We start from the raw sequence: 19,538 nt of genomic DNA, 5'->3' as shown, positions 1-19,538 counted from the left end.
TTGTTTTTGTTTTTTAATACTTTTTGATTTATCAATTCTAAATGATGCACACAATTCATACTAGCTTATTTATATAGTGCCAAATTAAAACAACTGTTACAAATAGGGTGTCACCATCTGTCCAAATTCATTTCAAAAGTTATTTCATTTCAATCCAGTCCAGTCGTACAGTCACATTACTCTAATTTTATCATAATCATAATATACAACATAAATCATCATACATGTTGTACATATGATATACAACCCACGTCATGAGCAAAACATGTGGCAGTGAAAACAAGTCTATCATTTTTTCCTGCTCCAGCAGAACCAGTCTCAGCATCAACACACATCTGCCATGTTCAATTGAGGATCAAGAGGGACCAAAAGCAGCAGAGACTTGGTCCAGGACTGCAGACATAATTTTAACAATATGTTAAGTAGTGGCTCTGTCTAAAAAAAGATGGCTGCTTATATGGCTGCAGTGTTTCATGCAGCCATCTGAGACAAGATGCTTATGTTGATGGGATTTAATGGATACGTCCTAGACCAACCGCATGTTCAAGGTTCTTTGTATTAACACTGGAAGCCAACTTAATGCTATCCAAAGTATGTGCCTGGCTAAGCAGTTTGTTCTTCAGAGGATCGTTTCCAAATACAACAACCTCTGTTTTCTGAATATAAAACCAGAAAATCTGAGGTAATTCAACCTTTTATTTCTTCAGGACATGCCTGTCGTCTAATAACAAGATTGGGTGAATATAACTGAATATCGTCACCATAGCAGTTGAATTCAATCCATCCAACCATCCATCCATGTCTTCTGAAGTTGAAGACATGGATGAACATATCTGAAGTTGCAGATATGTACAACCTCAGTTGCAGGGGCAACAGGTCAATGAGGAAAATTCAGACATCGCCTCACTTGTGACACTGTCCAGCTCATTCTGCGAGGGGGTATATGATATATAGATTTAGAATGCATATGTTTTTTTATCCTGGTAAAATAAAGGTTAAATAAAAAAATTAATAAAGAAAAAGAGAATAAAGAGAACGAGTTGAAGCACTAACCCCTGTGGTACACCAGCACTAACTCTGGCACTTAAAGAAGATTTTCAAATATGTCAGAGCAGTATGGCCTAAACCAGCCTATTGCTGTTCCATTGATCACTAACACATGTAAACCTCTGCAAGACAATTTTGTGATCATCTTTATGACATGCATTACTCAGATCTAACAGAACAAGTCAGATCTATTACACAAATAACAGGATACACAAATGAACAGAACTGTGCAGTCCAAACTGTGAAATATACATTCAATTTTTGAACGATAAAGGAGGTAAGGGAAATTAAGCTGAATGATTTTGGATGGGTTATGACAAATGCAAAAAAAAACAAAAAAACAAAGAAAAGCTGGATCGATGCAATAGTGCTGAGTGAGATTTATCTGTGTTGATGCACTTGGCTGGCGGTCAGTACATTTGCTCCTGTAGGATCATGATCGGGATGGCAGCCTGGGCAAACCTGACCAGCAGTTGCCACAGTGCCAGGGACAGAGGGCAAAGCTATTGAGATGCAATGTGATGGACACAATGGGTGCGACAGACTTGCTGTATCAACAGGCTTTTTGCTGCTGTGGCCAGAAATAAACCATAAATACCCCCACTGGCATCCACCGACCGCTCGCCAGGCCTCCACAACCACACACACCCTCAAACTGAGACAGGCAGGAGGCAAAAAGACGAGACAAAAGGAAAGACGGAGAGCGTGGCTTGTTCGGGGTGCAGTAAAGCACAAGCCATCCAGGTAAATTAATCCTTCTCATAATGCAAGTTTTACTGAATAAATATGTGAAATGATCTGCTTTTACCAAAATTTAAAGGCAATATGTGATCTTAAAATTGTAAAAGCTGTTTTGGTTTGTGCAAATTGAACCTACTGGGATCAAAGTTTTGAAACACACAAGTTGCTCTTAATTTGCCCTAAACTATGTGATTTTTCTAGAGAAAACATGACAGAACAGCAGGGAACCCCAGACCAGCTGCCTGCAGAGAAGGGCCAAGGAGGTGCTGGAGCCACATATAAGGTGCTTTCAGCACACACACCATTAAATTGAATTTAGTAGCATTTGGACAACACTGTCAACCTTCACCTGTTCCTTTTTTTGAAGTTGGCTGTATTTGAGTTTGAGAACTTTCGTGGGAAAAAGGTGGAGTTGTCCGGCGAGTGTAAAGACGTGTTGGAAAAGACCCCAAGAGTTGGCTCGGTCATTGTGGAGTCAGGACCGTGAGTGACTCTCATCTACCTTTAAATATCATTCTGTCGTTTTGAGTTTGCTCATATTACAATTTGGCAGTTTTATGTAATGCGGTATGTCTGTGTTGTTAGATGGGTAGGGTTTGAATGCCTGGGTTTTGGTGGGGAGCAGTTTGTCCTCGAGAAAGGAGAGTATCCTCGGTGGAGCACCTGGACCAGTTGCCAGAGTAGCTACATCCTGAGCTCCTTCAAGCCTCTTAAAGTGGTAAGTAGCATTTAAATGTGGCTCTTTTGCGGATTTTAAGTGCAACATAAGTAAGCGTGTTCTTTCTCCCTTTAGGAAAGTGGAGATCACAAGTTGCACCTGTTTGAGAATGCAGGATTTGAAGGACGAAAGATGGAGATTGTTGATGATGACGTACCCAGCCTTTGGGTTCATGGCTTCCAAGACCGTGTGGCTAGTGCTAAGGCTATTTCTGGAACGTAAGATATACCTTCTCAGTCACAAAGAATAATGGATTCGTTCCAATGGCCTGAAGGGTAGAACTGAAAAACTGAAAGGCTTAGAGCAATAGGACAGATGTACCTGAAGAGTATTTAAGTCTTTGTAAATTATTAGTGATGATTTGTAATTTACTGTTGTTCTTTTGAAGGTGGGTGGGATACACATATCCAGGCTACAGAGGGCGCCAGTACGTTTTTGAACATGGAGACTTCAAGCACTGGAATGCTTGGGGAGCCACTGCACCTCAGATCCAGTCCGTCCGACGTGTGCGGGACATGCAGTGGCATAAGAGAGGGTGTTATATTCCACCGGCCCCAGCCCCTGCCCCTGGTCCTGCTCCTGCCCCAGCTCCCGACCCTTCCCCTGCACCGCCCAACCCAAATCCCAGCCCTAATCCCCAACCCACTCCCAAACCCCAAACTCAACCCCAGCCTTAACAGCACACCACTGACAACACCCACACTGACTGAGGGAAGCTGAATGCAGCTGACCAATCCCCAGTTTCTCCTTCATGCTCCTTTTTGGGTGAGGCTTCCTGACCATGCAGTTTTGGAAAACTGGAACTGGTAATATTGAAACATGTATCTCTGCTGGAAATAAAGGCTTTGGCCCTGACTTTTGGCTATATGCACATTTGTTTCTCGGTACTTATTATGTACTGCACAGAGGACTGTTTGACAAGTTAGTTGATATGAGAAATAAAATGGAAATTTCTCAAAATGATAGATGGATACAGTTACCAACATGAGTTATTATTCTACCAAGGTTAGAATACTAAGCTTCTGCATAGATTTTCCATAAAAGGGGAAAAGCATTTGCCTTTGAAGTTTTTGTTTTGCTTCGTGCTAAAACTGCCTTACAAATGCATTCATGGTGCTCAGATTTTAACAAATATTGACACATTTTAACGTCCAATGTCTATGTGCAAATGGCATCATGAAGAGCAAAGGGCACACCAGAATAGGAGAAAGGTCAGGAATAAAATTAGAGAGAAGCTTAAAGCAAATTAAGCTTATAAACATAGGCTTAAATCCCGGGGGTATGGGGGGCGGACCCCCCCAATCTTGGAAAAGTCCAGAATTGCCCCCCCTCCCCCAAAAGAAAATCATTGAAGAAACGTTTGCATTTAAATTATATCAATTTGAAAAGGCAAAACAAACAAAGAACAAAATAAATCTGCCATTTATCTCAGGAAAAAAAAAGAATTAATTTTTAGGTCCCCCCCTACCATTGTTAGAACAATGGTTCAGTCCAAAATGTAGGCGGAGCAACAGCTGAACGGCATAAGCTCCGTTAGAGCCGTTGAAGTGAGGAGCTAGCTGTTAGCTGTACAGCTAGCAAACATAAAATCCTCCAGTAAGTAAATACTTACAGCAAAAGACATGTAACATATTTTATTTACTTTCACTGCTCAATAAGAAGAAACACATTAACAATAAAGATCAGACTGCAGTTTGTTATTTTCTTACTTCGGCTGAATCATGATAAGCTGCCTTATTAGCAAAACTGCTACACTGCTTTCATAGACTTAAACTTTTTTGTCAAAGGTAGCAAGCATCTAATTCATATTTAGCTCTTTAACTTTTAGTTAAATTAGAAGCGTTTGAAACAGGAGGGACGGGCTGAGCCAGTGGCCGACATCTCTGTTTGCTCCCACAAACAGCAGAGAAAAAAAACAGAAAGTCGCCTTTATTTCTCACTGTCTTCAATGTAGAACCTTTAAAACCACAAAATAAAATCTGAATATTTTTCTATATAAACCCCCGTGCTTTAAATGTTATGTTTAAGTTATAATACCCCTCAGATATTCATTTCTATCTACCTCTTGGTTCTCCGTCACCCAGGAGCCTTATTTTAAAAAGGCTTAAAAATAAAGCAACTTAACAATTTATAATTTAAACAGCCCATAACTTGTATTGGGAGCCATTTCAATAAATCAATGTTTATGAGGAATTTTATTAAGAGCAGCCACTCAAAGTTTTTTTTTATTTAGAACCTTAAATTTTTGTAAAGGTGTAGAAGAGTCAGACTGAACAAAACTCGTATAGAAGCAACATTTGAATTTTAGTTTTATTTCTCAATAGTTTGCTTACTGAGAAAAACACGTTTGATATGCATTACTAGTCATTATCGGTCCTGCAGCTTGAATGTGGTTAAAAACTGTTTAAACCACATTTAACGTTACATTTCACTGTAACTTTGCCGACCCCCCCCCCCCCCCCCCCCAAAATTGGTCTTAAGAAATTTTGGGGGGGTCCTGTTTATGGTCCCCCCCGAATAATGAGATGGGATTTACACCCTTGCTTATAGAAGCTTAATTTGCTTCTTGAACATCTCAATGAGTGAGAACATCTCACTCAGCGTTATTTGGTCTATTACCTGAAAATGGGAAGACAATGACACAACTGCAAACCGAGCAAGACATCCACCAAAACTTCAAAGAAAACCATGAGAAGTCACATTTTCAGATAGCCATAAGCCACAAAGGTGTAACACAAGGGCTTCATGCAAAACATTGTCTGAAAATGAAAATGCAAACCAATTTCATTTTGGTTTGCAAAAAAAGGGTATACACCATAGCCTTTTTATCAGCAGTAGAAGAACGGAGCCAACACAGGACATTCTTTGAAGGAAAACTAATATTGCCTGCAAAAGACAAGACTAGAGCAGATGTTCACCTTCTAGCAGGACAAAGGCTGTAAACTTACCACCAGAGACACAACTGAAAGATTTTTTTTAAATTAAAGCACGTTTACATGTTTGAATGGACCAGTCAAAGTCCAGACCTGTTGCCAGACATATTGCCACATTGTTCACAGATAATGTCCACACAATCTGAGAAGAAGAATGACCAAATGTGTCAGTGTCTAGATGTGCACAGCAGGTACCTATGCAGTGGCGCAAAAGGTGGCTATGCAGTGTATGCAACGCATAAGGGCGCTGCACTAGAGGGGGCGCAAAAACGATGTGGGGAATTTTTTTTATATAGTCAGCATTTTATGTACTTAACAGCTGTTTGTGTATGAAATGATCAATAACAGAGGAACAGCACTGATTAGGCGCCCCCCTCCCATACAGGCAGCTTGGGCAGCGGCTGAGGCGCGTTTTGTTTTCTTTTAAATTTGTAGTAATGCCTCAACAACAGGGAGCTAAAGATGGGGCGCAGAAAAAACTCCGGGGCCCAAAACAGAAAACGGTAGAGGGGGAAGGATAAAGATGTTGGAGAGACGAAGAAAAGCTTTTCAAAGTGGTTGAAAGACAGCAGGTAAGAAATGTCAGTGTATCAACAAGAGAGTTGTAAATATTCAGGTTAGCTTAAGCTAGCCTACAATGATGATGTTCGCATCCACCTCAAAAATATGTAGTTGCGGCCCTGGCTGCAGCAAACACAGTTTGACTCTGATAATGTGTCGGATGAATGAGCACGTGACGTCAGCGCAGCAGGTGCAAAGAGCCCATTGGTACATTGATCTTGTAGCCAGAGAAACTGTAATCTGTTTTGGATTCTTTAAACTGGACTGCAAACATTTGTTTTAGTTTTATATTGGCAATAAAAATAAAGGTTTCAAGAGCAGAGCTAATGGTGCATTTGAAATCCATGAAGGCTATGTGTTCCTCTGTTTGATCAATGACTATTTACCAAGAGAGTTAGTTTTAGTTTCACTGAATCAATTAAAAGTAAGTCCTGTAGATTTAATATTTCTCTATCTTAATAAAGTTTTGTTCATTATTAAAAGAATGTTAAGATGTCCAGAATCAGCTGCAGCTTGTTTTTTTTTTAATCTGCGCAAAGAATAATTAACATTCTTATCTAATATTTTAATTCTTATAATTCTACATAATTATTACTCAGATTTTTATAAACATCCTTTGGACCATGCAAAGCATTTTAGCTGTTTCTCTATAAGATCTATTTTCTATTTCCAGTTATTAAGTTCTTCCAAACTGCTATGAGAGCAACTTGAACACAACAATCATTTTAATTTGATATTTGTTCAAATCATCTTTCCATTCTCTTACTTTGACTCACTTGCTCCTTGCCTTTCTCCTTATTTCTAAATCACCACATATGCCTACTTACCAAACCTACTACTCAGTTTATTAATTCCTGCAAACCATGAGCTAGTAGTTTTCATCATTATTTTTCTTTCTATGAAACTTTAACTGTTTAAAGTTTCCTCATCCTTTTCCTTCTTAAAAAAACTTTCATATTCCCCTTTCTTGTGTTTCACATTCCTGTCTGTTACTTGTTTTCCTTTATGACTTTTGTTCCAGTTTTCAGATATTTTTTTATTTATTATATTCATCTACTTATTCCTGAATTTATTTATTTAGTTAGTGTTTCATTTAGTCATCTATTTATTTGCCAACACACTGTTATCACAATCTTCTGTTTCCTTAATTTCTTGGCTCTGTCTTTAGTTTTTTTTATTTTATCCTATAGTTCTAGTTCTATTTTAGTATTTAATTAACCTTTTAACCTGTACTTTACGATCCATTTATTCAGATATTTTCTATTTTATCAGGGTCCTGCCCTTCAACACACTTCCAATATTTTCACTGCTGTTAATCTTTTGATTTACATTTACTGTTGAAATATAAAGCAGTAATTCGTTCAATGGTTGCTATGCCGCCATCTGCTGTGTATTCTCCAGTACTGCAGTTATTTTGCTACCATTCCGGACAATTTAAATGAATTCATTTATAAAAGAAATTAAACGAACACATATTGAAACACTTCTCTCCACTTCCTGCTATTTTTACCCATTTTAAACAATTTAGACCAGTTTGTCAACACCTAGGCTGTTCTAAAAACTGGTTTCTTTTTTATAGTGGGTAACAATTAAAAATACCGATTGTGGTAATCCTTTGTTGGACTCTTACGAGTGGAGGATTCTTGCCTCTGCATCCTCAATTGGTTTGCTCCTTCCAAACCCGCTACTTTAAATGAGATAAAATACCTAAAGGTGTTTATACCTCCAATCACACTTCAGTTCCGGAGCTGAAGCGTCTTCACGCAGGACTCCGCCGCCCTGTTTTTTACGGAATGAAACTTTTAAGACGGATTTAAGCGGCTGCTCGCTGGACTCCGCCATCCAATTATCACCACAACATCATTAAAGTTAAAGCCGTTTAGTTTCAGCTGTTAGAGCCCAGGATTCACGGCGTTTCTTACACAGGATTTCTTTTAACGCGAACGCCATCAACTCATTCACGCTTTTCTTTTAAAAGACAATTTACTCTCAGTAAACGGAGTCCCGTCAAGCGTCAGATTCCAGCTGGTAAACCAAATACCAGTCCCGGAAAAAGATCTAAACTCATTCTGAAGAGTTTAGCCGTGCGCACGGTCCTTCTGGATTCGGTCTCACCCGCTGGAATCCTTCAGGATCTTGGGATCCGGCTTGGAAGGACCAAATTAACGTCAGGTTCATCTACCTAAGCATTCTCAAACTGAAAAAGAAGAGAGAGACAAGTGAGTTTTAGATTTACTTGCAAGGAGAACGGACAGCAGCGTGCTTTAGTTACAATCTACCCGCTCTAAAACAGCTCCTCCCAGAGAATTTCTGTTTATTTCCTTAGGGCGGTCCTAGTTACAGAGCCTATTCAGGGGTCTCAAACTCCAGTTCTCGAGGGCCGCAGTCCTGCAACTTTTAGATGTGCCTCTGCTGCACCACACCTGAACAGAATAATTAGGTCATTAAGGCTCTGGAAAACTGATCTACACAAGGAGGAGGTCATCAAGTCATTTCAATCCAGTGTTTTGTACCTGTGGCACATCTAAAAACTGCAGGACTGCGGCCCTCAAGGCCTGGAGTTTGAGACCCCTGGATTTGGTTATCTTGAGTTAATCACATAGCAGCTGCTTCTTCTGTTCTCTTGAGTCACAGGTGTGTTGCACCTGCAAGCTGCCGTAATGTAGAATGCAAAATTCAGAGTTCTTGTTTATTTCCTTCTGTAGAAACGATGCAGGAACTGATGAACCCACAGAACAAGGAGGTGTCTTGTGCATCCCTGTCTCATGTACAGTTCCTCTGTTTCTGGTTCATAAACTTCGACCCTTAATCATCCGTCAGTCATCACTCTTGCTGCAGACCATCTGGTGTCAGCTTCCAGTTTGACCCGTTTAGATGTCTTCCTGCAAGCATCTCTCACTAGGCACAAATTCCAAAAGCAAACAAGAGTATTTATATTTGTAATTAATTTAAACGCATCACTATCCCACAAACATCCTGTTTCCAGCAACCCAAAATATCATTATCTGTTAAAAAAAAACCCAGGGTGGCACCCAATACGCCAACGTACTTGAATCGTAAATATGCATAAAAATTCTCCCTGCTTTCTGACATACTGAAAGTTCCTCTTCCTGGATATTTACCCTGACTGTTTCTTCCCTTTGCTGGACATCTTTGCTTTTTTCCGCCACCCTGGATTTGATCCTATCATTTTTAATCTTCAGAGATACAATCTCTTTATTTAACTCTCCATTTTCTCTCTCTAGCCACTCGAGTTTTTCTGTTTTTTCTCTTAATTTGTCCGCTGCAGTGTTTCTCTGTTTTTTCCGGTCCTCTTCCAGTTTAAGTGTTATTCTTAATTTGGCTTCATTATCACATCTTAATTGGCGTATATTTTCATTTTCTTCCTCCAGGTCCAGATGAATTTTTCTGATTTGTTTTTTGTAAAATGTATTTGATTTTAAAAGTAAGCTATTTTCTTCATGCCAGTTGTGTGTCTTGTCCGTTCTGTTTAGTCGCTCTAGTTTGATCTTCAGACTTTCTATGGTTTTCTGAAGCTCTTGGTTCTCCTCCTGCAGCTTGCTGCGGTTCTTCTGTAAATTGTTAATTTTCGCCAACAAAAAATTATCCTCTTCCATCTTTGCTCTCTGGTTCAAACTGCAAATGAATTTCTCTGTGGAATCTGGCAATACAAAGGCAGCCGCCAGTGATGTCATAGATAGGATGAGTGACATCACTATGACATCAAAGCCACAAGAAGTCTGTTGGGTGTGGGGGTGGGGGGGGGATGTTTTTTTTTTAAAACTTTATTCACAGACACACTGTACAACGACAGAGTGAAACATTTGTTCTGCCTCCAGAAAAAACAAATACAGATAAATATATTCAAGATGAAGAAAAAGCTACGGGGCTTCGGTTCCCAACTGTTCATTCAAAGCAGTACAGAGTTCAATTGTTTTAATAGCTATTTTCTGTCTTTGATAGTCTGGATATAAAACTTAAGTTCATTGTAAAATGCAGCAAAGCATGGCTTCCCCTACCTGGAACAATGAATATGATATTTAAATAGTGACAATAAAGGATTTATGAGAAACTCTGAACTGTTGGGCTCTTTGCACCTCAGCTTCCGCGTTCGGGGCAAAGCGGCTCAATCTTTTCCAATCTATTGAAAAAGGCTCTTTACACTGGGCGTCTGCAGGGCTTGTCCAAGGTAACAATTAATGATGAACATCGATCTGAAGCCCCGACAATAAGCTGGAGAAAGGTTTTAAGATGTTCGCCTCGTTATACACAGATACGAAGGTGAGTTTTACTTTCTTTAAACTTTGTGGCTAACATTAGCTTTAGCTTATGCTAGACATTTTTCTTGTAAAAATGTGCTATTTAAGTATCTAAACATTTTTCATCCATTCTAACGGACAATGTTTTTACCTTGTTTTCAAGTATATTACCTGCGTTTATTGTCATTAGTGTCAGAGACCAAGTAACGGTCTAGGGTACTATAATGTCCCCTCCAGTTCTCCCCGGTTCCTACGCCTACGGCTCTGACTGTAATCCTGGACCTGTGCTTCTGTCTGCTCTGTCCTCTCAACCCTCAGCCGATCACAGTACAGTCACAACGCTCATACTGCTGTTCCTTCCTGTTGAAAGGGAGTTGTTCTCCACCACAGTCGCCCCGTGCTTTAGATGTAGAAATTGTTGGTAAATCAACAATCAGATGGGCTTAATTTATATCCACTAATCAGTTTGTAACAGTGATGAACTAAAATTGTGACTGGATCTGAATCTAAGTATTTTTTGTTCAAATGAATTGAATTGATTTAAACTGAATTTAGACCAAACCAGACAAAAACTGGTTTGGATGAATTTGACCTGGTTGAATTATAAAGTGGACTAAGCTGACAGCAGTGCAGTAAATTCCCTGGTAGATGGCTTTGCTGACTTTATATTTGATAAAAACAAAGTGGACATGAACAGCAAATGGCGTTGCTGTCCAAATCCTCTCTGACTGTGGAATAAACTTCACACTGGACTTCAAGCACGGTCGATTCTGTGCCTCTACACTTTTCCTTTAGGTTCTGGGACCTTAATTCCCAAATTAAAGTCAAAATGTATTTTCATCTATAAAGGCAACTGGGCAACTTTATATCCCAAGTATGACGCTCATGATGTTGTCAGATTACTTTACAACTAAGAGTCTTCAGTCAGAGGCTTCATCAAGTTGGCTGTAATGCAGACTGCTACAAGAGATCCTTCCTAACAACCATTTGAAGAACCTTGAATAACATGATATTTAACCATATTTTACTTAATTTTAGGATCAATAATGTATTCTTGAATTCAAATTGAATTTAACTTTGTATGTCTCTTGAGACTCCAGTGGTTGTCTACACCTTCTGAATCTCTCCCAAATTCTTTATTGGGCTTCGTTTCACAATCCTGACAAAACTGATTGTCCTAGACCGGCGGTTTTCAAAGTGTGAGGCGCGCCTCCCCTAGGGGGCGCCAGAGCACTTTAGGGGAGGCGCGGTGCGAGGGAAAAAATAAACCGGAAAAGAAGCTATCTGCTTGCTGTCTCTGATGTGAGAGAAAGAATGGACACATTTTTAGTAAAGAAAAAGGCAGGGGAGACAAGCTCTGGCGTAAGTAGAAAAAAGAGGAAGTATGACAACGACTACTTAAAGTTTGGATTTTCCTGGACTGCAACCCCGCATTAACCGGATTCGCGCATCAAAAGCACAAGCACATTGTTCCCACTAAAACTAAGGTGAGCTGAACAGTAATGTTGCCAATGTGTTGCCATGTTGCCAATTTAGTTAAAATCATAAATAAAATGAGTTACACATGATTCAGGACCATGATAGAAAAAGAAAGGGTGCGCATAGCGTGCGTAATTGTTTTTTCCTTCGTATGCCTCCGCTCTTTCATACAGCACGCTCTTTTAGCTCGAGATAAATTGTTTAGATGAGCCACAAAAAGAGCTCCACGATTTTGCAACTGTTTAGGCTTTTGATTTATTTTTTAATTTCAAGGAAATGTGCAACATTTACAGATGTGTTCCAAAGATCTGATCAAAATGCTTTTGTTAAGATGTGAAAACACTGTTGGTATCTCAAACATTAAACTCAGAATCTCAGATGTAACGTTTGTTTGAGAAAACGGTTGAAAAATGAGTTTGGGGTTGTTCTTATCATTAGAAAAATGAAAAAAGGGCGTATTTGCCATACAAAGGCCCTGATAAAATAATTAAAATGGGAGGAAATGTTTTAAAATGTTCATGTGTTAAATTTCATTCAGGTAAAGTGTCATTTTAAAAGATGACATGGTTCTAAAATAAAAGCAATTAGAAGGTGTTTTGTAGTGGCATTTGTTTGTGTGTGGGTTGATTATTGGGGGGGCGCAGCAGGCATTGTGCTCCTTGGAGGGGGGCTCACCCTTTCATACTTTGAAAACCCCTGTCCTAGACAGTTGTGCACATTGTCCTACCACACTTTCTTTCTTCCACTCAACTTTCCATTAACACGCTTGCATATAGAGCTTTGTGGCGTACCCTTCAACATTTTCCTGCATAATTGTCAAGATAATAAAAATAACGTATTACATAAATCAAATATATAAATGAGTTTACTTTTTCTAACTCAAGTATTCAAATAAAACTTTTAGACAATCTTCTAATTTATTTAAACCCCTCCACATGCTGGCTTGCACGCCGAACCTCCCGACAACTTGCAGGTGGCTATTATTAAGTCTGACCCTTTCATGCATAAATTATGATCCTTTGTCTCAGAATTTTTTTTCCATTTTTTAAAATTTTTTTCTTAAGGCATAAAAAAGGTAGGAATTTTTTTTGTTAAAATATATATATATTTTTTATGTGATCAATTGTAATTTTGTCCAAATACACAGTTATTTGAAAAATACATCAGTAGTATTGTTCCTTAGGGGTTATCTGATGTAACAATATTTGTTTTACTTGCAAGACTAGTCTACAGTAGAAGGAGGGACCGGGTCGGTTCTCATGCTTTTTTGTCTGTCGGCCATATTGTATTTAACAAAAATAATTTCTTGCATTTGCAGCTGATGGCCAGTAGTTGATGGTATATTTTATGATGCATTAGTGTCCACTTCAGTGGTCTGTGTGCATTTATAACATAAAAATCCACAGGAAGCACAAGAAAATGGCTTTTAGACAGCTGTCCACTGTAGTGACCACTATGCATGAAAGGGCTAATAATAGCCACGACTCTTAGTCGTAAAGTAATCCTGACAACATCATGAGCGTCATACTTGGGATATAAAGTTGCCCAGTTGCCTTTATAGATGAAAATACATTTTGACTTTAATTTGGGAATTAAGGTCCCAGAACCTAAAGGAAAAGTGTAGAGGCACAGAATCGACCGTGCTTGAAGTCCAGTGTGAAGTTTATTCCACAGTCAGAGAGGATTTGGACAGCAACGCCATTTGCTGTTCATGTCCACTTTGTTTTTATCAAATATAAAGTCAGCAAAGCCATCTACCAGGGAATTTACTGCACTGCTGTCAGCTTAGTCCACTTTATAATTCAACCAGGTCAAATTCATCCAAACCAGTTTTTGTCTGGTTTGGTCTAAATTCAGTTTAAATCAATTCAATTCATTTGAACAAAAAATACTTAGATTCAGATCCAGTCACAATTTTAGTTCATCACTGTTACAAACTGATTAGTGGATATAAATTAAGCCCATCTGATTATTGATTAGCCAACAATTTCTACATCTAAAGCACGGGGCGACTGTGGTGGAGAACAACTCCCTTTCAACAGGAAGGAACAGCAGTATGAGCGTTGTGACTGTACTGTGATCGGCTGAGGGTTGAGAGGACAGAGCAGACAGAAGCACAGGTCCAGGATTACAGTCAGAGCCGTAGGCGTAGGAACCAGGGAGAACTGGAGGGGACATTATAGTACCCTAGACCGTTACTTGGTCTCTGACACTAACGACAATAAACGCAGGTAATATACTTGAAAACAAGGTAAAAACATTGTCCGTTAGAATGGATGAAAAATGTTTAGATACTTAAATAGCACATTTTTACAAGACAAATGTCTAGCATAAGCTAAAGCTAATGTTAGCCACAAAGTTTAAAGAAAGTAAAACTCACCTTCGTATCTGTGTATAACGAGGCGAACATCTTAAAACCTTTCTCCAGCTTATTGTCAGGGCTTCGGATCGATGTTCATCATTAATTGTTACCTTGGACAAGCCCTGCAGACGCCCAGTGTAAAGAGCCTTTTTCAATAGATCGGAAAAGATTGAGCCGCTTTGCCCCGAACGCGGAAGCTGAGGTGCAAAGAGCCCAACAGTTCAGAGTTTCTCATAAATCCTTTATTGTCACTATTTAAATATCATATTCATTGTTCCAGGTAGGGGAAGCCATGCTTTGCTGCATTTTACAATGAACTTAAGTTTTATATCCAGACTATCAAAGACAGAAAATAGCTATTAAAACAATTGAACTCTGTACTGCTTTGAATGAACAGTTGGGAACCGAAGCCCCGTAGCTTTTTCTTCATCTTGAATATATTTATCTGTATTTGTGTTTGTTCTGGAGGCAGAACAAATGTTTCACTCTGTCGTTGTACAGTTTGTCTGTGAATAAAGTTTTAAAAAAAAAACATCCCCCCCCCCCCCTCCCCCACACCCAACAGACTTCTTGTGGCTTTGATGTCATAGTGATGTCACTCATCCTGTCTATGACATCACTGGCGGCTGCCTTTGTATTGCCAGATTCCACAGAGAAATTCATTTGCAGTTTGAACCAGAGAGCAAAGATGGAAGAGGATAATTTTTTGTTGACAAAAATAAACAATTTACAGAACAACCGCAGCAAGCTGCAGGAGGAGAACCAAGAGCTTCAGAAAACCATAGAAAGTCTGAAGACTAAACTAGAGCGACTAAACAGAACGGACAAGACACACAACTGGCATGAGGAAAATAGCTTACTTCTAAAATCAAATACATTTTACAAAAAACAAATCAGAAAAATTCATCTGGACCTGGAGGAAGAAAATGAAAATATACGCCAATTAAGATGTGATAATGAAGCCAAATTAAGAATAACACTTAAACTGGAAGAGGACCGGAAAAAACAGAGAAACACTGCAGCGGACAAATTAAGAGAAAAAACAGAAAAACTCAAGTGGCTAGAGAGAGAAAATGGAGAGTTAAATAAAGAGATTGTATCTCTGAAGATTAAAAATGATAGGATCAAATCCAGGGTGGCGGAAAAAAGCAAAGATGTCCAGCAAAGGGAAGAATCAGTCAGGGTAAATATCCAGGAAGAGGAACTATCAGCATGTCAGAAAGTGGGGAGAATTTTTATGCATATTTACGATTCAAGAACGTTGGCGTATTGGGTGCCACCCTGGGTTTTTTTTTAACAGATAATGATATTTTGGGTTGCTGGAAACAGGATGTTTGTGGGATAGTGATGCGTTTAAATTAATTACAAATATAAATACTCTTGTTTGCTTTTGGAATTTGTGCCTACTGAGAGATGCTTGCAGGAAGACATCTAAACGGGTCAAACTGGAAGCTGACACCAGATGGTCTGCAGCAAGAGTGATGACTGACGGATGATTAAGGGTCGAAGTTTATGGACCAGAAACAGAGGAACTGTACATGAGACAGGGATGCACAAGACACCTCCTTGTTCTGTGGGTTCATCAGTTCCTGCATCGTTTCTACAGAAGGAAATAAACAAGAACTCTGAATTTTGCATTCTACATTACGGCAGCTTGCAGGTGCAACACACCTGTGACTCAAGAGAACAGAAGAAGCAGCTGCTATGTGATTAACTCAAGATAACCAAATCCAGGGGTCTCAAACTCCAGGCCTTGAGGGCCGCAGTCCTGCAGTTTTTAGATGTGCCACAGGTACAAAACACTGGATTGAAATGACTTAATGACCTCCTCCTTGTGTAGATCAGTTTTCCAGAGCCTTAATGACCTAATTATTCTGTTCAGGTGTGGTGCAGCAGAGGCACATCTAAAAGTTGCAGGACTGCGGCCCTCGAGAACTGGAGTTTGAGACCCCTGAATAGGCTCTGTAACTAGGACCGCCCTAAGGAAATAAACAGAAATTCTCTGGGAGGAGCTGTTTTAGAGCGGGTAGATTGTAACTAAAGCACGCTGCTGTCCGTTCTCCTTGCAAGTAAATCTAAAACTCACTTGTCTCTCTCTTCTTTTTCAGTTTGAGAATGCTTAGGTAGATGAACCTGACGTTAATTTGGTCCTTCCAAGCCGGATCCCAAGATCCTGAAGGATTCCAGCGGGTGAGACCGAATCCAGAAGGACCGTGCGCACGGCTAAACTCTTCAGAATGAGTTTAGATCTTTTTCCGGGACTGGTATTTGGTTTACCAGCTGGAATCTGACGCTTGACGTTTACTGAGAGTAAATTGTCTTTTAAAAGAAAAGCGTGAATGAGTTGATGGCGTTCGCGTTAAAAGAAATCCTGTGTAAGAAACGCTGTGAATCCTGGGCTCTAACAGCTGAAACTAAACGGCTTTAACTTTATGCTGTTGTGGTGATAATTGGATGGCGGAGTCCAGCGAGCAGCCGCTTAAATCCGTCTTAAAAGTTTCATTCCGTAAAAAAAACAGGGCGGCGGAGTCCTGCGTGAAGACGCTTCAGCTCCGGAACTGAAGTGTGATTGGAGGTATAAACACCTTTAGGTATTTTATCTCATTTAAAGTAGCGGGTTTGGAAGGAGCAAACCAATTGAGGATGCAGAGGCAAGAATCCTCCACTCGTAAGAGTCCAAGAAAGGATTACCACAATTGGTATTTTTAATTGTTACCCACTATAAAAAAGAAACCAGTTTTTAGAACAGCCTAGGTGTTGACAAACTGGTCTAAATTGTTTGAAATGGGTAAAAATAGCAGGAAGTGGAGAGAAGTGTTTCAATATGTGTTCGTTTAATTTCTTTTATAAATGAATTCATTTAAATTGTCCGGAATGGTAGCAAAATAACTGCAGTACTGGAGAATACACAGCAGATGGCGGCATAGCAACCATTGAACGAATTACTGCTTTATAGTTCAACAGTAAATGTAAATCAAAAGATTAACAACAGTGAAAATATTGGGAGTGTGTTGAAGGGCAGGACCCTGATAAAATAGAAAATATCTGAATAAATGGATAGTAAAGAACAGGTAAAAAGGTTAATTAAATACTAAAATAGAACTAAAGGATAAAATAAAAAACTAAAGAAAGAGCCAAGAAATTAAGGAAACAGAAGATTGTGATAACAGTGTGTTGGCAAATAAATAGATGACTAAATGAAACACTAACTAAATAAATAAATACAGGAATAAGTAGATGAATATAATAAATAAAAAAATATCTGAAAACTGGAACAAAAGTCATAAAGGAAAACAAGTAACAGACAGGAATGTGAAACACAAGAAAGGGGAATATGAAAGTTTTTTTAAGAAGGAAAAGGATGAGGAAACTTTAAACAGTTAAAGTTTCATAGAAAGAAAAATAATGATGAAAACTACTAGCTCATGGTTTGCAGGAATTAATAAACTGAGTAGTAGGTTTGGTAAGTAGGCATATGTGGTGATTTAGAAATAAGGAGAAAGGCAAGGAGCAAGTGAGTCAAAGTAAGAGAATGGAAAGATGATTTGAACAAATATCAAATAAAATGATTGTTGTGTTCAAGTTGCTCTCATAGCAGTTTGGAAGAACTTAATAACTGGAAATAGAAAATAGATCTTATAGAGAAACAGCTAAAATGCTTTGCATGGTCCAAAGGATGTTTATAAAAATCTGAGTAATAATTATGTAGAATTATAAGAATTAAAATATTAGATAAGAATGTTAATTATTCTTTGCGCAGATTAAAAAAAAAACAAGCTGCAGCTGATTCTGGACATCTTAACATTCTTTTAATAATGAACAAAACTTTATTAAGATAGAGAAATATTAAATCTACAGGACTTACTTTTAATTGATTCAGTGAAACTAAAACTAACTCTCTTGGTAAATAGTCATTGATCAAACAGAGGAACACATAGCCTTCATGGATTTCAAATGCACCATTAGCTCTGCTCTTGAAACCTTTATTTTTATTGCCAATATAAAACAAAAACAAATGTTTGCAGTCCAGTTTAAAGAATCCAAAACAGATTACAGTTTCTCTGGCTACAAGATCAATGTACCAATGGGCTCTTTGCACCTGCTGCGCTGACGTCACGTGCTCATTCATCCGACACATTATCAGAGTCAAACTGTGTTTGCTGCAGCCAGGGCCGCAACTACATATTTTTGAGGTGGATGCGAACATCATCATTGTAGGCTAGCTTAAGCTAACCTGAATATTTACAACTCTCTTGTTGATACACTGACATTTCTTACCTGCTGTCTTTCAACCACTTTGAAAAGCTTTTCTTCGTCTCTCCAACATCTTTATCCTTCCCCCTCTTCCGTTTTCTGTTTTGGGCCCCGGAGTTTTTTCTGCGCCCCATCTTTAGCTCCCTGTTGTTGAGGCATTACTACAAATTTAAAAGAAAACAAAACGCGCCTCAGCCGCTGCCCAAGCTACCTGTATGGGAGGGGGGCGCCTAATCAGTGCTGTTCCTCTGTTATTGATCATTTCATACACAAACAGCTGTTAAGTACATAAAATGCTGACTATATAAAAAAAATTCCCCACATCGTTTTTGCGCCCCCTCTAGTGCAGCGCCCCTATGCGTTGCATACACTGCATAGCCACCTTTTGCGCCACTGTACCTATGACAAACCCTAACAAACGTCCAGCTATAATCGCAGTGAAATCTGCAACTAACTCTGAAGGTTTGAATAAAAATGCACATCACATATTTTGTGGTTTTATTTGTAAAAAGAAAAATGTGGAAAACCATGCATGCATCACTTTCTTGCCACTTCACAAGTACATGCACTGCTCTGTATTGATATGTCAAATAAAATTACTCCAAACGCTGTGGCTGCAATGTACGGTGGCCAAAATGTTCCAGTGGTGCTGAATACCTTTGGAAGGCACTGCATATGATAAAGTTACGTTTGTCTTGTTCTTACCTTGCAGCTCAAACTTAGGTGTTTCAGAATAAGAGTTACTGAAAAATAACAGTGAAATCAGCCTCAGACTTCCTCTGTAACTACCTGAAAAATGCAAACATATCGGCTCTCCATAAACAGTCTCAACAACCACGGAGAGCTAAAAGTGACACAATGCCTACATCTAATACGTTTAATTGATATTTGTGCAAAAAAAAAAAACCTTTGAAAAGTTTTCTTTGATTTTCTGGGGTGAAAGAGAAATCAAATTAATGCTTCAGGCCCTAACTTTGTGTCCACTTAATGTTCAGATGAACGTTTGCGATAACAACACAGCCCTAGCATTTCGTCCTCGGACAAACCCTCCGTTGAGGTCAACTATCAATGATTGGTTAGAAACAATACACAGACCCGCCCAGGAAGATGAAGAATATCCAATCAGAAAGCATCTCCATTCACTAGGCTCCTGAGGTGGGCGGGAAACGCGCACAATTTGAAAG

The 19,538-nt window shown here is 39.0% G+C and overlaps 1 protein-coding gene across 1 annotated transcript; it reads left to right on the top strand.

The window, feature by feature from the left end:
• Positions 1-44: 44 nt before the first annotated feature.
• On the top strand, positions 45-3,377 carry LOC116710152 (beta-crystallin B3-like). Its single transcript, XM_032549013.1, has 6 exons — positions 45-1,791; positions 1,990-2,071; positions 2,156-2,271; positions 2,374-2,506; positions 2,582-2,724; positions 2,895-3,377. The coding sequence occupies exons 1-6, from the start codon at positions 1,559-1,561 to the stop codon at positions 3,181-3,183; spliced, it is 996 nt and encodes a 331-aa protein (XP_032404904.1). The 5' UTR covers positions 45-1,558; the 3' UTR covers positions 3,184-3,377.
• Positions 3,378-19,538: the final 16,161 nt, after the last annotated feature.

This window comes from Xiphophorus hellerii, chromosome 20 (genome assembly GCF_003331165.1).
Source record: "Xiphophorus hellerii strain 12219 chromosome 20, Xiphophorus_hellerii-4.1, whole genome shotgun sequence".
Taxonomy (NCBI): domain Eukaryota; kingdom Metazoa; phylum Chordata; class Actinopteri; order Cyprinodontiformes; family Poeciliidae; genus Xiphophorus; species Xiphophorus hellerii.
Note: the sequence above shows the minus strand (reverse complement) of the source record. Positions and strands in the feature narration are given on the sequence as shown.